This window comes from Camarhynchus parvulus, chromosome Z, assembly GCF_901933205.1.
Source record: "Camarhynchus parvulus chromosome Z, STF_HiC, whole genome shotgun sequence".
Taxonomy (NCBI): Eukaryota; Metazoa; Chordata; class Aves; order Passeriformes; family Thraupidae; genus Camarhynchus; species Camarhynchus parvulus.
This window is the reverse complement of record NC_044601.1, coordinates 28,018,996-28,042,322: the sequence shown is the minus strand read 5'-3', so window position 1 is coordinate 28,042,322 and position 23,327 is coordinate 28,018,996. Positions and strand designations below refer to the sequence as shown.

The 23,327-nt window shown below is 38.4% G+C and overlaps 1 protein-coding gene across 3 annotated transcripts in view; it reads right to left on the bottom strand.

Moving 5' to 3' along the window:
• The window catches only part of RNF38 (ring finger protein 38), a 116,740-nt gene that overhangs the window by 52,221 nt on the left and 41,192 nt on the right, over positions 1–23,327 (bottom strand). The window contains exon 2 of one of the 3 annotated variants that reach the window (XM_030969511.1): positions 9,408–9,478. In XM_030969511.1, the coding sequence (XP_030825371.1) occupies positions 9,408–9,478 (71 nt within the window). Of the gene's footprint in view, positions 1–3,775; positions 3,862–3,911; positions 3,963–9,407; positions 9,479–23,327 lie in introns of those variants that run through there. The other 2 variants (XM_030969513.1, XM_030969512.1) reach the window with 2 other exon arrangements.

Sequence of the window (23,327 nt, the reverse complement as noted above, 5' to 3'; positions counted from 1 at the left end):
GCCCAATGGTGAACAAAACAGATTCACATATTCGCTTATAGAAAGCAGACCCAAAGAATACAAACACTATACTAGGTCTCTGTATTTAAATTTGAGAAAAAGTACTCTGGCTGTTCTCTGATACAGTAAGGAAATTAAATAAAGAGGAAGAAAGCGCCACATATGATCTGTAACCTATGCTCAGTAGAGCTTCACATACAAAATGAGTAAATGCCTATTGGTCTTACGAGGTCCTTTGTGCCCATATCTGAATGTTTTTCTCAAAGCCATACTCATCCACTTGGAACTCACTTGTCTTCACAAATGCTTACAAAATGCTATTTTAAATGAATTTTCTAGTCTTTTATGTCTCCCATCTCTTGATTTTCCATCTTGCTTTGTATTCGGTTCTGATGTTTTACCAAGACACAAACACAGAAGACAGATCAAAAACGCCCTCCCCCTCAGTACTTGCAAACAAAACGGTCTGACAAGAGATAAATTTCCAAGAATTAGATTTTGAAAATGAGGCTCATCAAAAATATTCATCACACCACAAATTTTTTAAAGAACAGTCCCAACAGGTCATCTAATAAGGTCATCTGAATAAGGAAGAAAAGTCCCGAATTTTTGTCTAGAAAGAATTTCCTAAAGCTTCCATGAAGACTGCCAGACAGAGCATCTGCTCAGCAGCACCATAAATTGTGCCATGGATGTTCTTATCCCTTCTCACACAATTTATGGTTACTGCAGTGTCACAAAAGAAAAAAAAAAGCCACTTCTGTCAGAAATTAACAAAGCTGGCAAAGACAGACCACAAGGCTAAGGTAAGAGGCTCTGTAGAGAGAATGTAACTGACTTAATGCAATTTCTGAATTTTTCTAGAACAGAGATGTTCACAGACTTTGCAAACGAACAAAACTGCAAGACTGATGAGATGAAAGAGCTACTTAAACAGAAAGTAAGCAAAGCACAGCCTATGTAGTGGTGCTCAAATGAAGCACTGGTTATTTTTTGTAATAACTGAGGTACCAGTGGGAAATACAAAAAAAGCAAAGTTATTGAAAACAAATAAGAAGATAAAAAATTCTGAGACAGCAAACCTGGAATGTATTTACTGAGAACCAGGAACTGCATACATTAAAGGAAGAATGTCCGTATTTTCCTGAGAGGAGAAAAGCAAAGGAATCAGTCTTTCTATTGCTACAGTGCCAACAGAAAACAGTAGCAAGTCAGGTATCTGCTGCTTACCTACTTTTCTACCAGGTGAGGTACAGTTCCAACGCAATCCAGTCAGACTGGTTGGAAGGCAAACAGCAAAATACTCAAGGTGTAAAAGGGCTTCTTTTCTCTCTTTCCCCTTCCCGCTGCTTTTAAAGGGCAGCTGTTGTTAGCATTCAGTGCTATTAAAGGCCAAAACCAGCACCAGTTTTCAATGTTCTGACAAACAGGCATCAGTAGAGGGCACCAAAAAGCAAAACAAGTTTCCTTATTTTTAAAGAGCTTAGTAAAAGAAGAATCTATCCACTCCCATGAGAAGCTGAAGAGTAAAAAATATTAAAACCATCCTGTTAAATCACAGATGTCATCAAGTTCTGCCCACAGCAGAATTTAAATATTCTGTATTAGATAATTTAACTTGATGTAAGTTCTTACATAGAAAAGGAAACCACAAGTTCTACTTCCATATTAACGGATTAATTCAAGCCTGTATCTTCCGCAAGTTTTAAGAATCACTCCTCCACAGGCAAAACAACTTTCTGACTAAAATTAGGAAAAAAGTAGTTCTTTATCTTTCCTCTACCCTTATTTCCACCTTTCACATCCTTCTGAAGCAAGGTGGGGATGGTAAAATAACACAAAGACTACCTGAGAACTTTGTAACTCAAAGACCTGCTCTATACAAATTCTCATTAGATCACCAGAAACTCAGTCCATGTTGTCTCTACAAACAAACACGTATGACGTATTTGACTTATGACAAGACCAGTTTCATAGTACAAGACTACAATTCAACAGCAGGCAGATCTGAAGAAGTAACTTCCCTCCCTCACCACACAATTTTTATATTTTAGGAAGATGCTACATAAAAACCATCACAACTCTTAAAGACGTTTTTAGCAAAAAGTTGAAACAATAACTTGACTTCCTCAACAGTCCACCTTAAATCATAAAAATTATCTATTATAATGTCAGTAAGCCATATTACAAAAATATTTAGAAAAGCTGATACATAAACTTGACAAATCTCAACAGTAACTGATTCAACTAATGTAAGCTTCTGAGCCAAATCCTTGTGTTTCAGAAGACAATTATATACTGTTACTTCCACACCAGCCCAGGTACAAAGCAAGGACTTAACAACATGCAACTTCAATTCAGTATTTATTATACTTTGGTTAATTATAAAAACCCCACAAAGTGAACCAGATAAGAATCAAATTAAGTTTAACCTACTCTGTAAGTCTATGAGATAACAAGGATTCACAAAGGAGATAATGAAATCTTTACTTTTTAAGACCCTTTTATTTACATACAATTTTTCACAATTGACACTTTTCACAAGTAGTATAACTCCAAGTAACAATTCCCTGAAAACTTTCTTCACATGTTACTCTATGTATGCATATAGTTCATTTTTGCCCAGAGATTTGGTGAGTAAGGAAGATCAAAAACATTATGAACTATCACTAGCCATGAAACGTGCCACAAAAGCTATCTGCTCTTCCATCTCAGACTTAATAATGCAATGACTGCACTCTCCTTTCTCTTACTTCACACATTAGTATCCAAAAGGAGTTTTTTCCTCTCTCAGACCAGTGAGCCTCTAATACCACCACCACAGGTAAGGTAAGAAAGGTAATGTAATATAATGCTGCAAAGCAGTTAAGGAGTCTTTTGGGTCAGCAGACAGCAAGATCCCCGGGATGTGGACAAATAGCATAAATTTGGCAAATGAAACCAAAGCAGTTGCTTCAGTGAATGACATTTAAGAACAAGCACATCATCAGCAACACCGAATCAAACTGTAATGTAATTCAGTACTTGAATATGGCAGACTTCTATCAATCCCGTTCATCTTACCATTCCGCTTGCCCCACTCTACATGTGAGGAACTTATCAGAAAATGCAGGTCTGCTTCAAATACCACCCTCAAAAATCTCTTTCAAAATGCAAATACCATACATTCATAAACATTGTCATGACCTCCAGTTCAATGAACTTCTGTGTAAATAATAACTAAGCTACTTGCTCTAAAGTTACAATTTGAAATGGGCATCCCCACTTAAGATCTCAATGCACCAGACATTTAAAAACACAGTTTGTAAGAATAAAAGATGTAATTTTACAGTTCAAGTATTAAAAAAAGAAACCCCGTTTGTGTTTTTTAGGAATAGGGATTAAGTCACGTGCACTAAAAAATACCGAATGCCCTAACACGTATGCTTGCTAAGTCAATGTTTCCTTAAACAGGTGTTCTTTCGACTAATTTAAGAGGATTACAGACACCTAGAGACGTCATTTTACTACACTGAAGGGAGGACGTTCAGCGCTTCCGAAACACTTGCTACCGCCTTGCACATTAACCTCAAGACAGCACACAGCAATTCAGTCCCGGAAAGCCTGATAATTTTCAGGTTCCAGTTCTGCCTTTTGCCAAAGCAAATAAAGCAGCTTTAAAAACATCAGACAATTACATCCCTTCCCCAGCTCTCCTCCACCTCGTGGGCCGCGCACGTGGAAGGAGCTCGGGCTCCCCGTCGGCCCAGGCCACACGTCCTCCTTCACCCTCTACCTGTACGGGGGGCGAGCGGCGCCGCCGGGACATCGCGCCTTCCCCTGCCCGGCTGACGAGCCGCGGGCACCGGGCGGCGCCGGCGAGGCCCCGCCCCCCGCCACTCCCCGCGCCGGTTCCTGCGCCCCGCCGGTACCTGCGGCCGCGCCGCCTCCGCCGCGGCTCCCGCGGGCCGCCCCGCCTCAACCTCGGGGCCGCCGCGGCCGCCCGGGGCCGGGCCCGACCCGACCCTTCCGCCAGCGCTTCCGGGAGCGAGGCCCCCGCCTCCCGGGCTGGTGACGTCACTCACCGCCGGCCGATGACGTCACACCACGCCCGGAGCGAGGCGTTCTTTGTCCGCGCCCGGCTGCGGCCGCGGGCCCAAAGCGCCTGCGCGTCGCCGTGACGGCGCGGCCTCCCCCCGCGCCCGGCGCCGTTTTAGTTTCAGTTTCACAGGATCGGGAGCGCACAGCGCTGGGGGAGACTTCCGAGATCAGCCTGGCGCCGATCTTCATCTTGTCAACCAGACCGTGGCACCGGGTGTCAAGTCCAGTCTTTCCCTAAACATCTTCCGCGACGGCGACTCCAGCGCCTCCCCGGGCAGCCCGTTCCAGTGTCTGACCACCCGCTGAAGAAATCCTTCCTCATGTCCAGCCCGAGGCCTTGAGCTTGAGGCCACGTCCTGTGGTTCTGTCGATTGAGAAGACCGACCCTCACCTGGCTCTAACCCCCTTTCGAGAGTCACTGGATAAACAGGATTTGCTGACGGTGCCACACGGGTACCGGCTCGGGATACAGCCCTGATCAGCAAAGGCAGCAAACGGAGCCTCACTGAACTGATTTACTCGAGCTGTTCCACTCAAATAAGATACTACCGCCTTACTTTTCACCTTTCCAACCTCCCTGCACTCTCTACCTCAGCGTAATTAAAGTTTTTTCCCAACTCTAAACCAGGAAAACAAGCATCCGCTGTAGGTATAAAGAACTAACGTTCTAAAGGAGATGACTCACTAGGCACAAAAGTGGTTGAAAATTGGTAAATGACATCCTTGCAGCTGCCAGAAGTGAAATGAAAAAGGCATAAAGCTGCTCAATAAACATAGACAGAATGAACTGGGACTAAGAGTGTGTGGGCGTGCAGATGTGACAATACACGACATGAAGCATGAATCTGACCTGTCCTAATTGGACAAGAAAATTTTCCAGTTTTGAAATTGGAGGGGACAGAAGAAATTCCTCCTGATATTCCCATTTTTCTATGTACTGCCCTTCACATTCCCCACAAGACGTGCATGTAGTCCTATATAATACATCATATACAAATAAATGTGATGGGTCCTTCAAATACCTGAATTTGTTAATCACATTTTGTTCAGCTATATGTGAATTTCATAGGCTTATGCTACCAGACACTGTACCATCCAAAGTGGAACACAAAGCTGATAATTTTTACTTTACGATTAGAACTTCCCTTCTTGTGAAAACATTTTTTAAACGAGCTAACAGGGCTCTGTATTACAGACTGAGTACCTGACGTCCATGACAATTTCATTAAGGCAGGCAAATGAGAGGAAGTCCATAGAAGCACAGAATTGTTAGGGTTAGAAGGGACCTCTGGAGATCATCCTATCCAATTCCCCTGTCAAGGCAGGGTGACCTTGAGCAGGTGACACAAAATCTCTGTAGAAGATGTACCAACTATAGCTGGGAAATTTAAAGGTTAGAAATAGTAAAATAAATTATGTAGCTATGTATTTCAATCATAAGTATCAAAAAGGAAAAAAAAATTCTTTACATACTGTGAAAGTAAAATAAATGACAATAAGCTAAAAAGGAGAAAAGCAAAGTATAATTACCAACCCCTTAGTACTAGAAAAAAAAATCCAGAGGATTTTTTCCCAGAAATTTCCCTGGAAAAAATTCCAGTGATTTTTTTTTTTTTTTTGTCATTACTACTAGATGGCCAATCTGGTTTTTAACTGTATGGAATAGGTAACTTGATGAGATCTGTGAAAAGGGATGTTGCAAGAGTAGTTAAGGGTTGCATCTTTGGACTTTCCTTTCAAGATGAGTCAGCATTCTTTAACAGAAGCACAGCACTGGTGAAACAGCCACCCAAGGGACAAAAAAGTATTTTAAAAGATAAATAAACTTGGTATGATTGAAAGCCTCTGCAGGATGATATACTTGCAGAGTATATAGAGATAGATATCTAACCCTAGTAGGAATCCACTGCTTGAGCATTAAAGTGATATACTAAGGAATACCAGTTCCTTCTTACAAGTATCTTTCCCTAAATGCTGTGCTCAATAAAGAGACTTATTCAGTTCTTCTATTTAATATTTCTACTTTAAAGCAAAAATCAAAGAAATTAAAAACATGAACAAACAGTGCCCTGACTTATATACTGAGGTTTAAAAGCTCCCACCACCAAAGCAACAATTATTTTTAAATAAATCTTAATTCTATTCACTTTACTACACCAAGAAAAATGGGAAATGTATTTTATACCTATGCTGTATTAGATTTCTCTGTAATACAAGAAGCACTGCTCTTGGCACTACAAAATTAGACAAGTTCACTTAATGCAGTGAGTCGACACATGAAAAATCTTACACTGGTTTTCTGCTGATGTCACTGAACATGAATTCAAGATTCTCATGTGCCAAGTCAACAAAATCAAGTAATTGGACTGGAAGCCTGGGAATTGTTTTCATTAAGATTGCAACATTCCTTTAGCATGTATGGTGGAATTTTTCTCATGCTGTTGTTCAGAAAATGACACCTGGGCCTGTGGAGAAACTACAGTAAAATATATGTGGATTGCCAGTCAAATACTAACCTTTACATTTCTTCTAAAATGCAAAAACTGGTTCTGCACAATCAGGCAAAAAGTAGTAAATTACTTTGCTGAAATACGCCTGTTGACTAATCAAAGGTATGTCAAACTATTTTAAATGCATGCTTTTCATAAAGTTTCCAGAAAGAATATAAAAAGGCCCAACAATTAATAAATTTGTAGATAAATCTATTAAATCCAGCTAAATTTAAATGATACTAAATTAAATTTAGTATCATTTAAATTATATTCATACCAAAATGAACAGGTGGTATCGCTCAGTAATAGCAGAATAAATCAGAACCTGATTTTCAAAGTAATTCACAGTGGAAACTGACCAAAACTAACAAAAGAATGTAGGCATATATGAATACAAGCAAGGAGTGAGAGGGAATTGCAACTGTATCCTAGCACAGGCTACCTTAAGGAAAGATTACTTATGATTTTAAAAAAAGTCTATCCATATATACAAAACCTTTGGAAAAAAACCAACAAACCTCAATCACTGGGCATCCAGAGGGCAGTGGCCAAAAGCTCAGAGTCCCAATGGACATCAGTGACAAGTTGTGCCCCACAGGGATCTGTATCAGGACCAGTGTTATTCAGTACTTTTATCAGTGAAACAGATTAACAGATCGAGTGCACCCTCATCAAATTTAGAGATGACACCAAGCTGATGTGGTTGACACTCCTGAAGGACAGGATGCCATCCAGAGAAACCTGGATGAGAGGATAGTTCATTGTTTTTCCAAACAAGTGGCTATTTTAATCAAGGAATCAACTAGAATTTCCTACAAAATCCATGTCAGACAGCTTCATGTATTCTTACAGAAAAATCAAAACCCTTACCAAATAAATCAGACACCTGAGGGAAAAACGTGTCTCTTAAACAGACCCAAAACCACATTCTTTCTGCTTTTTATACTAGTTCTACTTAACTAAAATTTACAGTTGGAAGTTCTTTCTCAATTGGTGCAGAATCAACCCTAAGGAGAAAGACTGTTTTCTTCCACCATCTGTAAATATGCAAAAAATAACATTTGGCCTAATTCCTCTATTAATATGGAGGCAGGTGGTGTACCAAACAACCACTCTCCTGAAATTTGTACCAGGCAAGCTGCCAAACCCTTTCCTACTCCCCTGCTCCAAACCAATGAAGCACCTAACAAACAGATTTTCCAACAAGATTTAAACAACTTTAATTGCCTTGATATGAAATAAAACTAAGGAAAGGCAATCAGTGTAACACAAGAAATGGTATTCCATGTAATGACTCACGAAAGAAAATGGTTAGGTTGGTGCACTAGGATGGCTCTGAAATGAAATTTCCCCCACCCGTTCCTCATCCGAGAATCTTCCAGTGCAGAGTATACAAGGCCCAAAAAACAAAGCAGTGAATACTGTTGAATATAGCTAACCAGATAATCAAGTGGAAATTTAAAATAATGTTAGCCATGCTCTAGATAGCATGTTTGATCAGTATCTGTAGAATGAACCAGTAATCAAATCTAGGGTGGTATCTAAAAATAAAATTAAACTAAAACACTAAACCATACAAATAAAAAACTCCAAAAAAACCCAACCAAAAAGCAAACAAAACCAAACAAATAAAAAAAACCCCACCACCAAAAAACCCAAAAAACCCAACCCAAGAAACAAATACACACACGGTAAATAAAAAAAAAAAACAAACAAAAGCAAAACCCAACAAAAAACACCCAAAAAACCCAAACAAAAACCCCTAAAACACCCACAAACAAAACAAAGAAACAAACAAAACACTCTCCATAAAACTAGAGGAAGGAGAGTGAGAGAGAAAAAAAAACATAGTAAGGCAGTAGAACAGTAAAAGAAGCTCTTTCTGAAAATAACTCTAGCTCTAGGACAAGCTGGAACAACTATAAAATTATCTTCTTCCAGAGTTTCAAAGCACAATTATTAGTGTACTTATTAAGGCAGTGCCCCACAGGTTGCATTTCATCTCCCAAGAAAAATGATTTAGAATTTGACCAATACCCACCACTTCCCAGACATGTCAAGCCAAGAAGTTAGTTTACTATGAGGTGTCATACGTGCATACAATATAAGACACATTACATGTTGAATTAAAGTTAATCAATTTGCAGTATTTACAGAACAATAAAGCTTAAGGTAAAACCATCAACAGTCAGTCTCACAAGGATTTCAATATCAAAACTACTCTTTTCTGCATGACACAATTACAGTAGTGATCCAAGTATCACTGACCACTTAATACATAGTACTCTACTGACCCCCAAGCAAACTAATCTGCAAATATGCCAAAAAAGAGTTAGGGAAACACATGCACACGACTAGACAGGTTGCTATTTTGAAGATGCACAACAGAACAAGAAGTCCTAACATGTAAAAGCTTCAATTTGCAATTCAAAAACAGAAAAATATGGCTACTGTGAAAAAAAAACCAAACCAAAACAAAAAGCTTTGAACACTTAGCTAGGCTCTGATCTCTAAAGTCAGAAGAAACAAGACATCCTACCTTACCTAGAAATTGGCAAAGCCATTGCTGTTATTTATTAACTGAGGGTGTCAATATGGCAAAGGAATACAAGCAAAAATAAAAAATACGTACTAAAGACAAATTTCTCATTAACTGCCTAAAAGACTGTCTGGAGAAAAATATATATCTTACTATGATAGAGACAGTTCAAAAAGTAACTCTGAAAACTGACTGCTATATCTGCAAAACAATACATGTTTGTGTAGTAAAAACAATATATAAAAACCCTGCAATGCGTAATTATCTTGTGAATGAAACATTCACATAAATCTCACCTTGTCACTGTCATCAGTACAAATGTGATCTTGATGGATTGTGTAGCATTGAAACGCTGTACCAATACTACCTGGAAAACAAGGAGGGAAGGGAGAAAAAAAATAACTAAAATGATAACCCAAATTCTGTGAACACTAAAAATAAAGGTAAATTTAGCAAACTTTCTTTTCTCAAGATTTAGTTGCCAAACAGCTAGGTTTGAAAACAGAACAAGCATCAGAGAGACATTTTATAAGTGTGCCAATGTCTTCACATATTTTTTTTAAGAATTTTAAACAGAATTAAATTATAGCTAGCTCATCAATCCAAAACCAGCAAATGCACTAAAGTACATATGGGCATACAAAAATAAGGAGAAGCTACAATTCAAGTTTATATACTGTGCTACAGAACATTTTCAGCACCCTGGGTAACCACAAACCAGCAGCCTCATTCCAGCAATACATTAAGACTAAAAGAGGAAAATTCCAAGGTCAAAGTTTTAATTGTGTCCAATTTTCTTATAGTGGAATTTCTGCCTGCTTAATGTTTCTATACAAGTTTCTTTAAGCCTAGGAACAAAAGGGACAGTACACCCCTACAAAGGCTTATCCCAGTCCTGAGACTTCTGTACAAAGAATATATGAAAATATTTTACAAAGCTTCTTTCTGGCTTACCACTTCAGAAAAAATACTATTTTGCAACAGGAGTCATTGTACTGGCTTGAACAACAGTAATGCATGATCATACTGTGTATTTTTTGTAGGAAGAGAAGGCAAAGAAGAAATCACTATACAGTTGAAGTTTCAAGGTGAAAAGGGAAAAAAGAACTAGTTTTAAACTGTTCGAAATATGCAGTGCTCCCCTCCCACTTGATTTAGACTTAAGCAAACTGCAAATGTTTCACTACAAGCACTCCACATGTTTTCTTGAATTGGAATCAGTTCAAGCTCAAAAGCAAGCTACAAAACTTAGGAGAACATAGTGTTAAAGGTAAAGCTTGATATCTTTCTGACCATTACACCAGAGGCAGAATTGATGTAAAATACAACCTTTTGAATTGGTCTAAAATAAGGAAATAGGCAACAAAAAATAGGTAAATTTAGCCAAATTACAAAAAATACTCATAAACTTGTTTCAGGCATCTACGCATGTGGATAATGAAAGGAATTTCAAGAGGTTAAATTCCTAAGACTTACTCCCTAACAAATTAAAATTCATAAACGTGGACCTTGCATTACAGGCTATATTATATACTTTACAGATAGGCTTTTCACAAACCATGATTGCATGCACCATCACAACGATAAGCTGACTTTGTTCTAGCTATAACAGATACCAGCAGAAGCAACACAGCTCCAGTAGCAGAGCTTCCAGTTAGTTAATGCAACATAATACACCAGGGCAGCTCATCAGTTTTCATGATGCTATACCTTAAATTCTAACAATATCCACATTACCAAAAATAATTCTAACTTGGGTTTTATCTATATATTTCAGTCAAACTCAACTGTTTTGCAGTTAGCAGAGAACCCGCTAACCAACCGATTTGTTCTGCAGTTAGCAGAGACTATGTCAATGTTTTCCTTTAAATTCTTTTTTTTTTTTCTCTTAACAGGATTTTCATGGCCTTTATGACATATTTGTTTCATTTGCAGTCAACTAATACCCTACAGTACAATAACAAGATATAAAACACAATCCCTAACTGTGAGAAGTGAAGGCATTACACACATCCTGGCTGCTTTGCACCAGTGAGCTGGCTGACCTCACCAACAGCCTCACCAAAAGCTGCCTTTGGAAAAGGGTTTACATCAAAGACAGCATTGATAGTACAGTCCCTTGAATGGGTCAGCAGAGGTAACAGATCTGAAGACACTGACACAGCAGACTACCAGCTAAAGGCTCTGCTTCATGACAGTGCAATCTATAATGTTGAGTTCAATGGTCAGGAAAGTCCTGTAGGACTTCTCTGATCTTAAAAATATTTTTACATTTATACACATAAAATATAAAGGCAGTTTTTAATAACTGAGTTATGTTTTTAAAGCATTGTCTTTCTGACAGATTGCACTGAGACAAACCTGAAGACTGGTTAATCACATTTCACCTACCTGCCAGGAAGATCAGAGTCAGAATCTCAAAAGATGACCTCAGCAGCTCTCTAGTCTGTGCCAAAGACTTTTCAATTGTTGTTTAATCGTTAAAGATGCCCGAGGACTGAAAGGAACAAAAGCCAATTTGCATTGCACCGACTGCAGGGAGTAGATACAAACTCCGTTAAACTGCCTTCATATCCCCAAATTGACAGGAATTTCAGGCCAACTCAAGACCACACTGCACTCCAGGGCTAGCAGACCCTAGGGCTACTACAATCAAAGCTTTAATTCTGACTGAAGAATTATCTCTGCAAAGCTGACTTTGAGAACAGTCAGAGTGGGGAAAATGCCATCAAGAACTCCTACGTAAGAAGCAGAAGGCAGCACACAGGCCACTGCCCACAGCACCTTCCCAAACGCACTTCCTTGCAACTGTGTTCAGGAGATGCAACTTTGAGGTCTAATGCCCATCATTTTCTCAAGCCTAATCCTAGTTTGAACTTCCTCTCTCCCACAAAACAATCTCCAGGCTGTGCAAGTAACAGGGCACTTTTTAACGGTCAGCTGGTTTTTTCAGGCTCACAGCTTCCAATACCTGGGTGACAAAAGAGTAGCCTCAATTTCTGCTGAGATACCACCAAAACACAGCAGGCATATGTGAAACATCAGATCAGGCATCCCTTCACCATTACCAGTATCAGACAGGTAGAGAGTAATGCCCTTCAATTGATGCACTATGTGTATATATATATAACCTCTTTAAAAAGTTAAATTCTTTTGCATACCCTTCTTCAAATAAAGTGAGATACCAGCTTAGTACTATGACTTGCACTCCAGGAAAAATATCCATTCTTTTGAAACAGGCAAGAAAGAAAGACTGCTATACCTCCCAGTTACCATAGGAAAGGGGCTATTTTTCTTCTAAACCCCCACATTAAACTGAACAGCAAAAAGAATCTTCAGAATTTCATGGATTCTGTCTAACTTCTGCATTGTAATAAAGAGAATCAGTATCAGGTTTGAAAGGCCAGCGTCATGCTTGCCAATTTAAACCATCCAAACACACACAATGCTGGTCCAAGGGAAAAAGAGGTGTGAATTCAAATCTTTTAATTCAGTAACTTCAGCGCTACTGGAAGTATCTCACTGCTTAAGTGAATGACACTGATTAATACATTCACTGACTTTCCAGCACCAGTCTCATAGGAAATACCTATACTATTAAACCTACTTTATCTAGAGTGAATCTGTTCAGTCTTACTAACTTGCATGAATCAGACAAGTTCTGGGCTAAGTGTTTGATTTGCAGACTAGAGTTTGGAAAGTAGGAAATGCATGGAAACAAAGTCTGAATTGGGTCAACCTTAGACTCTTAATTAACTGCTCCCTTTAAAAAACCTGTGAGTTGAATGGCGTATATCTGGTGAGATATAGCCATGGATGGCTAGTCTATTTGAAAAGATACAAGGAAGGGAGGTTATCTGTGATCTTCCTCAACTTCCAACAAAATAATGCAAACCACTCCTGCAGATTATTATAATGTACTAGTCAACAATGCTCCTGTACCTGTGGCATATTATTTAGATTTTAGGGGCACATTCTAAATCAAGAACCTTTCCAACTGCAATGAAGGACTTACTCAATGGGGTAAACAGAATACCTTGCTGTTACGACAGAAAAGTTAGAGGTAAGTTCAATAAATGATACAGCTACTCAGGTTGGTCAAGTAAGAACAAGGATGCAAATTAAGTATATAATACTTTAAAACTTTTTTCTCTATGCATGCAAATCTGACCACAAAGAAGAAACACGATACATATATGCTAGCTGCATACAATTCATACTAGGATTGCCATTCTTCCCTTCTTCCTTCCACTCCTTTTTTTATAAACTCCAACAAATTGAAATTCCCATGGATTTTCATACACTTTAACTTAAGTTGATGAAAGAATTTATTACACTCTAGGAAGAGCTAATATTTTCAGTTGCATGGTATGGGACACAACACTGATAATTTAAAGCAACTCCTCAGCATGGAGTATACCTATCTAAGGCGTTCTGATAAAACTCTGGAACACATTTTAGCCAGGAAGCAGCCTAAAGCCACTAAAGGAGAAAAGAAAAGGTTAAATGCCTCCTGAATTTCTCTCCTTCCTTTCCTCCTGCTTCCTCTACTTGTCAAGAAATCCATGCTCTTGTCAAACTGCAACCAGCATAAGTTTGCTGGTGTTTTCTGAGTTCTGGTGCCCCTTCCATATCCCGACTGAGCCAAGGAATGCTGTCCTCAATTCCACACACCCAGTGAAAACTTAGGTATCTAGCAATCATCAGGAAGCACGGTAACACTCCGCAAGAAAAGCTCTCTCAGCTTTTCTTTTTTCTGCAGCTATCAGAGAAATACACACCATGCTTACTAACCAGCAGGAAAATGGGATGAAAATGACAAAACTGAGAGTTCAAAACAAAATCTGGGCCTACATTAATTGCATATAAATTAAGTGTATCTTCCAGTCAAACTTCTGACTGTATGACACCTCCAAGACACTTCTAGAGAAAAGGAGAGGAACCTAAAGGGTTCTTTGTATTTTAAAACCTTGAAGTCTGACATATTTTAACAATATCAGAGCTTAAAAAAAGAACAGACAAATTTACTTTAGTACAGCAAAAAGCCTGAAAATGAGGCAGGCCTCAGCTTCATAAACAAACTCATCTAAAAATCAGAACTGAAGAAAACTCATCTATAAATCAGAACTGAAGAAAGATCTTTTTACCTGAAGTTTCTGCTGTGTCTCTACAAGACTGCATAAACACTTTTACTTCAATGAACGTCTAATTGAAATGTACAGGTACAAACTGGACAGCTTACTCCAGGAATTGTCCACAAAATGGCCCTTATAGCAGCCATCTGAATATAACCCCATCTCCATATCATTTACCTTAGTGTTGAAAATTTTTTATTATTTGGAAGTAGATATCAGTAGCTTGAATTGTTAGGATGCAAGCTGAACTTTATCTGAACTATAAGGCTATGTTGTGTAAGTCGAATAGATATTATAGTAAAACCTGGAACTAAAAATCTGAACATTAATAATAGTTAGTAAAGAGAAACCTAGCAACTTAAATATTATTTTTAAATAAATAGTTAGAGTAGACAACCCATAGATTGTGGTTTATGAACTGTAACAACCATATTTCAACACAAACCATAAAACCGAGAGAAACTCCCACCAAAACCAACCTAAGACCTACGGTGTGAAGATGACCACAAGGCAACTACTTGGTAACAATGAATTGATGAAGAGCACGACCCCAGACCCTTAACATTGCTATTTGTCCAGACTGTCACACAAGAGATGCAATAAACCTACCTAATGGAGATGAGAACAAAACTCATCTAAATTTCTTTAACACTATGCTTGTGAACACACTTATAATAATGGCCCCCTCACCTCATACAAGGAAGTACTGTGGCCTAGCAGTTGCCTTCTTCCTTCTCCACTAACTTTAGCAGCTACATGGTTTTTTTTGTGAAGAATGAGGATAACTACGCTTCAGATGACCTGGTAACCCACAGAGTCAACCAGATGGTTTCATCCCCTCCACAGCAGTCTGCGACAAGGAGAGACGCCACCCAACTTCATCTTGCAAGCTCTAAATTCTGAAAATATTTGCATATTTTTAAGCTAAACACACCTGCAAAAAAAAGTGAGTCACTTTCACACAATACAGTGTCGGAAGGATTCAAATCCCCAGCAACTTGCTTCCCCACATACCCTACAGCTCAAGTCGAGTATCAAGTATGACATCAAAAGATTTCTTCCTGAACTAATAGTGCAGCATTACCAAATGACCAAAGACTCAATAACCATGAAGTATTCTAAAATTTGAGGTCTCATATCTTTACAGTGCACATACAAAAGCAAGGAATGTTTTCCATAGCTTTATTGACAGCTGTGCTTTGCTCTGGGGATCATTTTCTCCTGGTTATTCAAGGAGCTGTTCAGCAAGAAATCATCTGGTGAAAACATTTACAGCATCAATAAACCTTCAGGAAATCAGCTTAATGCAGAAATACTGCTACACCCATAAACACAGTACCAGTATTTTACTGGTGCTCTTAACACTCAAAATGTCAAGACACAAACTGTATCTGAAGAGGCTACACAGCCAAGCATCAACAAAATGTTAGCAGGGTGTTAAGTCTAGTTCCCAGAAGGTCATAATTGGAGAAAAAGAATATATAAATACAGTAAAAGTACTATTTGTGTCAGATAAGCTATTTAGACCATTCCCTATCTGTTACCTTTGTATCCTCCTATTTCTGATTAACTGAGTTCATAAAAATCACACTGTTTCCAGCTGTCTCATGCAAGTGTCAAACAAGAAAGACTGACAATAAATCAGGACCAGGAAATCAGTTAAGAAGTTTGCATCCAAGAAACCTGCATCAGATGACAGTTCAAGTCCACTGAGAAAATTCACTGCTCATTCATTAGGGTACAAGCTTATTTCAAAGAATCATAGAGCATTTGGATTTTAAGAACCTTTTAAATACCATCTAGTCTAGCTATCATTAGACCAGGTTGCTCAAAACACTGTTCAACCTGCCTTTAATACTTTCTGTGATGGAATTTCTACAACTTCTCCACAACATCCACATGAGGGCAACCAGCTCCAGTGTTTCTCCACCCTCATTGTTAAAACTTTCTTCCTTCTATCCTTCTTATATTCCTAAATCTACCCTCTTTCCATTTAAAATCAAAAAGACCACAGAGCTGGATGTAGTAGCATAGATGGGGGTCTCAACAGAGTGCAGTGGAAGGAGCAGAATCATCTCTCTTGACCTGCTGGCCATGCTTCTCTTCCAACAGCTGAGGACATGGTTCTAAACCATGAGTTGTAAACACACATTGCTGGCTCATGTGAATGTTCATCCACCAGTACACCCACAGTCTTTCTTTGCAGGGCTGCATTCAGTCAATTCATTCACCAGGCTCCATCAGAATGGGGGATCATGCCAACCCAGGGGCAGGGCCTCGCACTTGGCCTTGTTAAACCCTATGAGGTTCACATGGCTCAATGCTGTCTAGCGATGGATGGCATCCCTTTCATCAAGCCTATCAACTGCACCACTCAGCATGGCATCATCCACAAACTTGCTGAGGCTCTCTCTGCTCAATTATTTTATGCCATTGATTAAGGTATCAAAATGTATTTGTACCAGTAGAGACCCCCAAGAGACACCAGTCATTACTGGTTTTCACATGGATACTGTTGACTGTAACTCTGGGACATGGCCAGCCAGCCTATGTCTTACCCATCACACAGTACATCAGATCCTACTCCCTCCAAATCAGCAACAAGAACACTGTGTGGGACCATGCTGTAGGCTTTGCAGAAGTCCAGGGAGATATCTGTAGCTCTTCCTGGTCAACTGACACAGTCAGGACTCCATCATAGAAGGCTGTGAGATTAGTTAGGCATGATTTGCCCTAGGTGAAGCCCTGCTATCAGTCTCCAGGCACCTCCATGTCTTCCTTATGATTTGACATAGCTACCAGTAGCATCTGTTCTATGATATTGCTGGGCACAGAGGTGAGGTTGACTAGTCAGTAATTTCAGGGGCCTTCTTTTTACCCTTTTAAAAAGGATGTGTCCAAAAGAAAGCCAGAAGTGCCTATGGGATTATTGATTTTAGGTACATTAATCTCAACCATCTCAACTGCTCTAAGGATATACAAAAATAACACCTAATACATAAGCAACTTTTGTGTGGGGAAGGGAACCACTTTCCAAAAACTGACTTAGTCCCACAATCACTACATGTTTCTTAAGGGGTAATCTACCTGTACACTCTGCAGATAATTCCATGCTGCTGCAGACAAGATGTACAGATTCAGAAAAGATTACTCCCATGGACATGGCAGTCAGGTACTTGAACCAAGTGAACAACGCAATCACCAGTTCCTCCCCCTCTAAGCTCTCATTCTCTTTAGATCTTCTCTCATGACAAAATCATTCTGAGGTAATTTTCTGAAGAACTGACATAAACTTAAGTTGCAGCTTGAAATATATGACCTCTGCAGCTAAAGCACAAAAACACACTTCCTCTTAACTGCTGTACTGCAGGACTCTTACAATACCCACCTAACAAAGAATACTTGAGACACAAAGCTTGACGCTTTAAGACACAGAGATTAAAGACAAGCAATGTTTTATTTTCCATTCTGTTCTCCACTGTATACAGTAAGATTCACAGCTCCTACACTGAAGTTATCTCTGAGACATAACAAAAATAATTAATAGTTGATTAACAAGCTAAAAGGAAACTCCCTTTCTGCATACAATCCTGCAAGAGAAGGACACTATTGCTAAAAAACTCTGAACAACATCTCCAGTTTGCGGTGCTGGTCCCTGTGGCTGCTTTGCTTAGTAGCTAGTCACAGTTTCCTTGCTGTTCCCTGAAGGCTGTTGCATTGGGATTGCTTCTGTGCAAGTATAGTCTAGTAAAGGATGCTCACAGCCTTCAATGCACAATTACTGCCATTCCAGAGAGAACGGTAACATTCATTTATAGACAAAGAGTGTAGTGAAACTCACCACAGAAAACAGTACTGAAGGACCAAAATATAGCAGTGCCTTTTCATAAGCAGCCTCTCCTCAAGGACGTTCAGTATCTACTTAGAAAGAAGGAAACTTTTTGCCTCTTCTTGTCATGTTTCAAAAGGAGGCTAACAGCAGTACCATAAGCCCAAAAGACATCCAAATACAGTTACTATAAAGCATATGTAAAACAGCTAGAAAAGGAGAGAAAACAGGTATTTCAATAACTCAAGGCTGACTTTTACTGAAAGTAAAGCAATTGTAGAACAAAGAATAAAACTGGCAAGCCATAAAGCATTTAAAAAAGATAAAATCTTTTAATCTTGTCCTGGAATTCAGTTTTCATCAACCACTGTGTGGGAGCTGAAGTAAGAGACGCAAATACCAAGCACAACTACATTACATTAAAGGCCCGGTATAAACATAAAAGATCACACAGATATCCTCTATACTATTCTATTTCCATCTTTACAGGATTTTGAATTACTGGTTTTGAAGATTCAGTTGTCTTGAATTTCTGTGCCTCCTGAATCATAGTTATTTTTCAAAAGCGACCTGAAATTTCAAGCCATTTGTTCCTCTCTATGTGTAACTACATTATTAAACTGATTTTCTTGAACTTAATCTTTTCTTGAGAATTTCATTTAGTCTCTAAAAAATAAAAAACTGCTTACACAAACTTTCTGGATGCAATGAATAAAGGGCTTCCTATGCCTTACATTTATTGTTACCAACATAAACCAGCCATCATTACCACAAAAAAACTAAACAGGCATAGAAGCACAATATTAACTCTAAACCTTAGCTTGTTACTCCCTGCCTGTTTCTTTATGGTATCACTTATGAAAATTAGCATTAATTTGCAGAAAGGCTGTCGTAGTTGTTTGGTTGGGGTTTTCAGTTTTGATCAGGTTTTTCTAATAACAGCCTTAAAGTTCCCATCCAACAAGCCTGGAGGAGTGAATGCTTCAGTGGCAAAAATAATGTTGGTACCAATTCCTGTAGTATTTGACACAGATACGAAAGAGCAATGTCAGTGTAATCCCAGAAAAAAAGTTTTAAATGCATGTCAATTATTTATTCTTTTGTCCTTTTTTTTCCACTGTATATTCAATCTAATCATAAAGCAAAGGGTAATAAAGAGGCATTTCCTACTTAGGAACTGACTTTGCAAATATCTGTTTGAAAGAGAATTAATTCTGAAAGCATGGTTAAAGGTTCATGATTAAGCAACCTCTAGGAAATTGTTTCAAACAACAGAGAGCCCAAGCTCCCTCCAAAGACAGCTTATTTAATGAAATGTGAAAACCTCAACACAATCAAAACTGGTCTAAGAGAGAATCCAGAGAAGTTAGTGTTAAATAGTGCTCAGTTACAGTGTATAAACTCTCCACATCCCTCACCTCCCTGCAGTCCATTAAGTGCTTACAACTGCAACTTACATTATAATCAGTAAGGAATGACTTGCCCCAACAAAATGAAAAAGCTAATTTACATTTGACAGGCCACGAAATAACTTTCTCTCTTCCTGTCTTTCTTGGTTTTGCTCCAATTAGTAAGCATTTGTCCCAGTCTTGTTTCAAAGAAAATCATGTTAACAATCAACATTTTATGTCTTTTTCTCATATGTGCAGAGTATAAGGCCATCAGCAGCCTGAGACACCACTACAACTTCTCAAAAAAATAATAGGAACTATTTAGTAATATTTCTGTCCCCTGAACAAACCAAGCTATGACAATAACATAGAAGTTACTTTGGAGGAAAAGAGCAGAAGGTCAACAGAACTCCTCTTTTAACCCAGTGCTGCTTGTGGTAAATTATAATAGAGATTTCAATCCCACAATATCACAGTTTTCCTCCCTTTCTGAATGTATCCTGTCTCAAGCTGACAAGGCTTTTCTAAAGAGAGAAATATTTTGAGGAACCTCAACTTGGTTTATCACAAGCAGCAGTATCATTATCATCAATAAGAAAAAGCTTCTGAGAAAATAAGAAGAAAATTTGATATTTACATATCATCAAATGACGAATGTTTCTCTGAAAAAGCAGATTCTAAGTCTTTGGAGTAACATTCAGTAAGTAAATTACATTAAGCTTTACAGAATAACAATTCTGTGCTAATTCTGTCATGGGGAATTCTTTGCAACTTCTTTTTGTGTACTCTGGCTTTTAAAACCAAGATGCACTACTGCTTACCATGTCCAATCTTGATATTCCTTTCCGAAGATGCCTAGGTATCTCCACAGCTCCCAGTCCCTGTCATCACCTATATCCCACTTGCCCTTGTCCACACTATATGCTTATTTTCAAAACCTTTTTCTTCTGCACTGCCTATCCTGAGGAAGGATATTAACTGGTATATAATCCCCAGTTTTAGTTCTGGTGCAAATGTGAGAGACAATTATTAGAGGCACAACCAACAGGTAAAACTACAAGTAATTCAGCCAACAATCAGGTATGCAGAAAGCATCAGGTTTCTTGCTGTCAGTTTCCAGCCTTTCAGAAATCTGGTTTCTTTTTTGATGATTTTGAGTTTTAAAGGTTAATTTAAAAGGACATCCATAAGGAGAGTAAATCAGAACACTAGCATAGTGTTCAGTGAACAGGAGATCACGCCTGTGCCAAGTTTGAAATCTGAAAGGCATATTAGGTAACTAGAAATTTTTCAGTGAAGAAGTACTCTGACAAACTTACATTTAAATTTAAAACCTTTGCTCCCTGTCCTGCCACTACAAGCCTTGGCAGTAAATCTCTGTTCATCCTTCTGAAAAGTCACAGTAAGGTCTTCCCGGAGTACTTCTCCCCTCCAGACTGAACAACTCCAACTCTCACGCTCTCCTCCAAGGAGAGGTGCTTCAGCCCCCTGACCATTTTTGTGGCTGACCTCCGGACCCATTTCAATAGGTCCATGCCTTTTGTGTACGGAGGTCCCCAGAACTGGGTGCAGAATTCCTACTGGGGTTTCATAAGAGCAGAGAAGAGAGGCAAAATCACTTCAGGATACAGTGCACTTCTTGAGCCAAAATGCATTTTTCTCTCTGTCCTGGACCCTGGAGATTGCAGAATGTATCTTCTATAGTCCTCCCAAATTTAACACAGGAATAATTCTTTAGTTTTTCCAGCAATACCAGCAGACAGAAAAACTCTCCTGAAAACAACCATATGCCCTAGGATAGAGGTGAAAACCTTCCAGGGTTAAGTATGCTTATTTTTCAGTGTAAGAAGAACACCCACACTCCCCTATTGAGTATTTTTACCAAATAGGGCAACTTTTCACTATGGTTGGATCAGCCATTATCATCAGTCATTATTGCACAACATTGCCTTTTCTCTTTTAAAAACAAAGAAATTGGTCTATCTACATTCCAAAGGCTACACATCTCAGCAAGATCATTAAATGTTAACATAAGCATTCTTCTGCTACATATTCAACACTCAGATTAGAAACCTGTCAGCCATGGAATGAGTTAAATTTGTAAATAGGAGCAAATGTTTACATTTATTTTACCTTTGTTAGATGTTAATAACTCTAGTAAAGAAACTCTGGAAGCTTTGACACTTGAGAACAAATGGATGATCTTGTTGCATTACTTCAAGTACTGGTCAATACCAATTCCGTCTGGATAGAGCACAGAGGATAGCACTTCATTTCTCCTTCTGGCACAGCCAAACAACAACATCAACAAAAAAAGCTCAAAATAAACAATAGTTCTGGGACCCTGGATCTGCAGGTTGTATGTGCTGACAAGTGAAAAGTGACAGATCCATCCCCCATAAATTTGCCCTATTCTCAGTCCTCTACTTTTTATAACTAATTTAAACTCCATTCAGTTTTTCACTTCTGAAAATCCTTGCATTTTCTAAAACTCATCGAAGGTTCTCAACAGAAAAGAATATTTTCTTCTTGGAAAGAACATATTAACAAAATTAGCTCCAGCTAACATGCTATTTTGAAATCACTGCAGGTAATATCCATTACAAAGGTAATTTACCTTTCTGTCAATTATCTATTCAAGCAACACAAGCTGGATTGCACCCATCCATCTGTGTTAAATATTTGGAATCAAATGGCCTAATGTCGCCAACATCAAAACTAACAGGATGAGTAATACCAGGGGTAAAGGTTAGCTCCCTTTGGCTCTATAAAATATGCAGCATACAGACAGTTTCTCATTAATTCACAGCATACAGAATACACATACAGAAAGATTCTTCTGCCTGGAGGTCTACTGAGATAGCCACACAGACCCATTTTTTGGAAAGTACATTCTACTTGTCAGTATTTTAAAAGATAAGATTACTGAGAAGTTCTCAGAAGAGCATTTCTATTCCAAACCCTTTCACAGCAATGGGCAAAAAATGCAGAAAAAAATGAAATGCCATAGTAATATGCTGTCTAAGAAAAATCATGATGGGCCAATATAAAAATTGTATGCACAACCTTGATTACAATCTCTGATCCAAGGAAGTCTTTGAATATCGGACACCAGCAGGTAAAAATACATAAATTTAAATTAAGATACTGAATTTAAACTCAATCAATGCTATTTTCAAATGTACTAGAAATTCAAACCTAAATTGTCTAGAACAAAAACCAAAAAGTAATAAAATACTTCAGACAGTGCAAATAGTCCTGAACTTTTAGGATCAGTCAAGTCTCTGAAGGAAGCTCTTGGCCAGTCAAATGAAGTCAGTCTTCTTTCAGAAGCTGATGCCTTTTGTTCCTCTTCCCATTGAAAAGAGTTTAATAGCCTGCTCATTCAAAGTTAGGAAATTTATTACAAATTATAGGAGAAAATAGTCTAATTTTTACATACCAGAGAAAGAAGGCAAAGTGCAAGTGAATGCTAAATCACTAGTTCTACAAATACTACCGATCAAGAAAAAAAAGCTTAAATTTGCATTTTCCTCAAATAATTTTGTTTCTGTTATCCTGATTTCTCAGAGCCACTTTATTTTCAGCATACTGACAAAACACATCTGCCTTTCAAGACTGTTTTAACAAGCTTGTTGTCTAAATACAATTCATGTTTCTATTAAACAGAAGCCCATCATCAAATAAGACATAAAAATTAATCTCATCAAGGAAAACAAAGTAAACCATACAATTTTTCAAAGCCTAAAACACAGAACATAAGAAGCCAATATAATGTGCATTTATATAAATTCCTTAAATGTCCCTGTAAGTTACCTCCTTTCCTCACAAAATTTAGCAAATAAGACTTCAAATGTTATG